Below are 5,586 nucleotides of genomic sequence, written 5' to 3'. Positions count from 1 at the left end.
TATATATATAATAGTATTTTAAACAAATCTAATTGACTATAAGGCTACAAAGATTTATAATCAATTAAAATATTGATTAAGAAAATATAATAAAAATTATTAAATTAGATTCAAATGATGTTTTAATATAAATAATAATTTTTAAATCTTGCTCAAACTCTTATTGTCTTATGGCTACATGATTAGAGTTGTTCAAAGAACTCTTTGTTCGTGAACAGCTCGTGTTCAGCTCGTTAAGCAAACGAGTCAAACACAAACACACTTTTTGAGCTCAAAATATAAACGAGCCGAACACGAGCTGAGTTCAACTCGTTTACACCCCTACTCAGGAGAGCGGATCGATAGGGATGTATGCTCGCAAGTGGAGAAAGCTTGTTCAATGTTTTGGGAGATAGTGCTGCGACAATGAGATCAAGGCGTTGTTACGACCACGGACAAAGAACCAGAAGCTTTGATGCATGAAGTTGAATCTCTCCAATCTCGTGAGACTGACGCGAAGCTTTTATGGATCGGCTAAACTGTCTCGATTCAGCCAAGACACCAGCTAGACCGATCAACTGCAATTGAGCGAGAAATACGACTCGTTTCCCCCCTATTCTCCCACCTATCCTACTATATATTCATTGTTTGTTGTTTAGGTTTCAATTGTAGTATCTTTCAAATTCAAATTTCGACCTCCAGGCGTTTCTCCTTTGCTAGGGTTGTCTCTGAGGATGGGTGGTGCTTCAAATGTATCGTGCTCCATGGTGTCGATTACCTCCACTTATTTTCCTCTCCCAGTTGCCACTTGATTCACACGCACCTTCTCTACTTGCAACTGCAACTTCCTAAGTCCTTCCCGTGTTGCTACACTACTGCCCGATCCACCGTCCAGTCGAAGGTTTACCCAAATCTACGCCTGACCAACTCCCTTCCCCGTGTCGTCACTCCCAAGCCCTTTACCTGCTACTATCGCAAGACCCCGATCACACTCCCACCCGCCGCCATCAATCCCACCTGCGCCTACTTCCTGCTACATTGGCCACAGCCATCCTCCTTCCTGTTATAACCACCAATCATCTTTCCTGTTTAGAGTCTTGATTATAACCCCATTATTTTTTAGTAATAAAATTCAGCATTCCTATCGAATTTTGGGTTAACTCTAGTATCAGAAACAGTTATTTCTTATCACAAGATTTAAAATAGTGATACTTTGTTCAATAAATAAGACAAAGGATAGAAGTAAACAAACCTCATCCCCAGGAGTTGAGTTAAAATCTCCAGCAACAATCACGGAAGGCGTGCAGCTAAATTTATTGCTAATGGCTTTCTTAAACCGAGAAATTCTGGATAGAAGATACTTCACCTGAGCAAGCTTCACATCAATCAATGCAGGATCCCTGCAAATTAACTTAATTTCCATTTTAAGATTCTTCTTTTAGAGAAAAATAGATAAATGATAACACTGTATGTGCACGCACGTAAGAGAGAGAGATTTATATGAACTAATAAAACTATCGGAGGTGGTTGTAATTTTTTCCTTTCTCAGCATTTACAACAAATATTGAAAAAGAAAGAACTGTCTTCTATTTTTACCATTAGTTTTAGCAATCAAACCAACTTTAAACTGTGTTTGTTTTAAAAAAATTGCAGCATAGTTAGGGTGGGTACAGTTCTGTTTGTTCAAAAAATAATTATAATTTTAGATGAAACTTAATTGAACTGACAATCAAAATTGAATGTGTAAACTGACGTTGTGAAAAGAAATAAACAAATAAATAAATAAATAGTTGCACAAATGCTTGAAGAAACAATAGGTGCACTTTTGTTTGAAACTAACAACTGCAGTTAAGATTGGATCTATTCCATTTATTTGATTTTAAGAAATTCTATTAATTTCATACACACTTAAGCAATATAAAACATATTTGCACCTTAACAATCCTACTTTTACAGAACAAAATCCCTCGACAGCCATTACTGCTTAACCCAACTTTACTCTGTGGTTTGAATGTTGCATGAATGCCAAAAGAAACAATAGTGTAACCATATTAGAGTAAAATTAATTCGGTTACCAGTAAACGTGTGTATTTGCCACGACAAGCACTTGCTCAGAAGGCACGTTCAACTTGAAAGCTGCTAGCAAACCAACGCAATCACGTTTCAGCCTCACACAGGGATCATCTCGATCTCCATAATCACCACCATCATTTTTGTTTGACAAATCTGTTAAGGAATTCAAATCAAGTGGCATATAAAGCTTAAAATGAACTATCCTATTGAAAGAAAAGGGCTGCCCTTTCTGTTTCATGAGCTAAATAAAAGATAAGCAACCACTCGCCCAAAATTTCAAAAAATCCAAGGAAATCCCCCTTAATATTCATCATCTCTCACATTGGACAAGTTGAACTTACAAAACATATGATAATAATCTGCAGTAATTATAAAATTGGCAACATTACAGCATTAACTCAATTTTTTTTGTGACCACCCAATTTCATATATTTGAATAAAATAGGAACAAAATGGTTCGTTCGGAAGTTCACATAGAACGTTCCTATGCTTTGAACAGAACATAAGGTTTGGTACTCCTTTCGTTGGCTTAAATTCTCTCCACCATCTAAATTCTAATATTGCATTAACATTAACTACATATTCTTCTGAGAAAACACACCATTAACACTGCAACCCCAGAAAATCCACAGCAAATTAGTAATTCCTCAAGTCTTATCATCTAACAGCAGCAGCATTAGTAGAGAATACCAACAGAACCGATACTATTTTAAATGGAAAATACCACCATAGTAATGGTTCAACAACATACAGTGTGCCCCACACTAAAGACACTACACGGAACTGGCTAGCATGCAGGGAGAAGTACTGCAGCAATAACAGTCCTCCGTAACCAGTATTTCAATGCTAAAAAAGAAAAAGATTTCAATGTTTCACTTTATTTTAGTTTAGCTGCCACTGTGACAGATACAACTAGTTAAATATGAAAAGAAAAAAAAAAGTTGCCTATTGAGTCACTTAAAATTTGAAGGACACAAAAACTCATGTTCCCGGGCTATATTTTAACAAGGTAGATAAAATTCTAAATAAAAAAATGCCCAAAATATTTTTTTCTCTATTTAGTAGAGAATTTATGATCTAGTTCCAAGCATTTCACAGAAACAAGTAGTCATACATGTCAATGGCACAAAATAGTGTGCGTCATAGTGAACGGCGCAATGCAGCACACCATCATCACTATGTACAGGGCGCGGTGCAACGCGTCAAAATGGTATGTGTTATTTGTGCTATGCATGAGCAATGACACATGGTGCATTGCTCGATAACACCTGAAAAGTTGATTTTAAAGATTTAATAAAAGAAAATAAAGAAAAAATTTACGACATGGAATTCAATTTATACATATACGTATTTAACATCTAAACTTTAGTATCTATTTACATAACCCTCAAATTTTTAATATCACATCAAATATACTATTAATATTATTTTCTTAAAATGACATGCAACTTTTCATAAATATATTTTCATGTGATCATGACAACATTATATATAAAAAATATTTAGCTAAGTATTGAATAAGTATATATATATATATTAAAAAAAAGCCCAAGGGCTAATATATTAAAGAGAAAAAGATACAAATAAGTTGTATGAGTGAGCCCAAAAGTAGGCACCTAACCTACACCGTACAACACACACAAAATCCCAAAAAAAATATACATAAAAGATCAAAAAACAAAAATCACCGATGTGCAGAAAAAAATTAGGGACGACTCAATTTAGTTTTGTCTATGTCTCTAGTTCTCGGAAGGGAGTCCGCTAACAAATTGGTGAGGTGCGTATCATTACCCGAAGTAACCAAAATATCATCCATTAGATTCTTGAGCTCAAGTAGGTTAGGTCTTCATTCTGGTCTTCATTCTTCTTCTTTCCCCTGGATGTGCAAACCTGATATTCCTCGTCCAAAGATTGACCATTCGGATTAGGTGATAGAACTGTAGTAGAAACAATGTCAACCGTTGTAACCACAATAGGTTCTAGTGTATGTGAAGTATGAGTTGTCGCCTCTGCACCGGATACTTCCTGAAGATGGGGAGCTGCAAGGCTCTCCTGACACATCCTTTGTAGGCAAAAATCTTTCAATATTGTTTTCAATAAGATTTAAAGGTGTAGGTTGGCCAGCAAGACCATCCGACATCACATCAATCGCAAAAGCAGAAACAATATTGTCAGTGGTGGGTCTACAAGGACAATTAAATCAGACACAAATTCTGTCTTGTGGTAATTTCCTACACAGGTGGAGCGGATGTGTCCAGAGCAGTGGGGTTAAACTCATTCTTAATCACTTGAGTTTTAGATTTCAAATTAGGATGGAGCCTGTGACATTTATCAAGGGTATGCCCAAACATCTTACAGTGGGTACCATAAAAAGGTCTATCTTCCATGACAATTTGTTGTCAATATCCATTATGAGTTGTACCCAGTCAGACTTCAATAATATCAGGTAAAGTAATATCCATTTTCATAAGTATCCGACCACGGAAGACCTGGTTAGGTTGAAGGCATGTAGATATAGCTTCATAGGGTACTCAAGTATGACCCCAATAGAGTCGAGAACCTGTTAATTAAAAAAGTGCAGCTTGAGACCAGACAAACTAAACTATACCGATATATATATATATATATATATATATTAAAAAAAATCAGAGGGCAATTATATTAAAGGGAAAATGATAAAGATAGATTGTATGAGCTGAACCAAATAAGCACCCAACTCACACGATACAACACACACAAAAAGAAAAAACCAAAAAGGAGATGATACATATAAGATCAATCAGGACGACTAAATTTAGTCTGACTTTGCCTCTAGTTCTCGGAAGGGAACCAACTAACAAATTGGTAAGGTGTGTATCATTAACCGACGTAACTAAAGTATATATATATACACACACACACACACATACATATATCTGTGTGTGTGTATGTACATGTAGATGTATATGTATGTATATGTAGATATGCACATGTGTGTGTGTCTATATCTATCTATGTAAACATCTGTATATATGCATATATGTATGTATATATCTATATATATGTATAAATGTATGTACATATATGTATATATCTATATATGTATATTTGTATATTTGTATATATCTATATATATCTACACAAACACATAAATGCAAATGAGACATAAAGCTGTCCGCACTATGTCATTTGCACAATAGTGAGCTACACCTGTTTGATAAGAATGATAATGAAGATTATACTTTATGATTCAAACTTTAGGGTTTTAAGATAATATTGAATAAGGAAATGATTTTTTTTTTAACTTATGATGATGATGCGATAATTATTCGTATGACTGGTTCAATCGTTTATGAAAATATTGGACTTGTTAAAAAATTATGATATTTTGAATTATAAGGAACTGGGTTATTGCATTTAAGAATCATTTTTGGCATTTTTATTATCATGTTATTTCCCTTATAATTTAGTACTATTTCATATTTCCAAGCTCCAAAAATTTGCACCCCAACCTCCCTCACAAGAGGGAAATATATATACATATATATATATATA

The 5,586-nt window shown here is 34.6% G+C and overlaps 1 protein-coding gene across 5 annotated transcripts in view; it reads right to left on the bottom strand.

Annotated features, from left to right (window-relative positions):
* The window catches only part of LOC110031048 (carbon catabolite repressor protein 4 homolog 4), a 107,258-nt gene that overhangs the window by 26,521 nt on the left and 75,151 nt on the right, over positions 1-5,586 (bottom strand). For all 5 annotated transcript variants that reach the window (XM_020734080.1, XM_020734081.1, XM_020734082.1 and 2 more), the window contains 2 exons: positions 2,055-2,205; positions 1,232-1,379 (listed from right to left, as the gene is read on the bottom strand). In XM_020734080.1, coding sequence (XP_020589739.1) covers positions 1,232-1,379; positions 2,055-2,205 — 299 coding nt within the window. The remainder of the gene's footprint in view (positions 1-1,231; positions 1,380-2,054; positions 2,206-5,586) is intronic.

This window comes from Phalaenopsis equestris, unplaced genomic scaffold (genome assembly GCF_001263595.1).
Source record: "Phalaenopsis equestris unplaced genomic scaffold, ASM126359v1 Scaffold000765, whole genome shotgun sequence".
Lineage (NCBI taxonomy): Eukaryota > Viridiplantae > Streptophyta > Magnoliopsida > Asparagales > Orchidaceae > Phalaenopsis > Phalaenopsis equestris.
The sequence above is the reverse complement of the archived record's forward strand: the minus strand, read 5'-3'. Positions and strand labels throughout refer to the sequence as shown.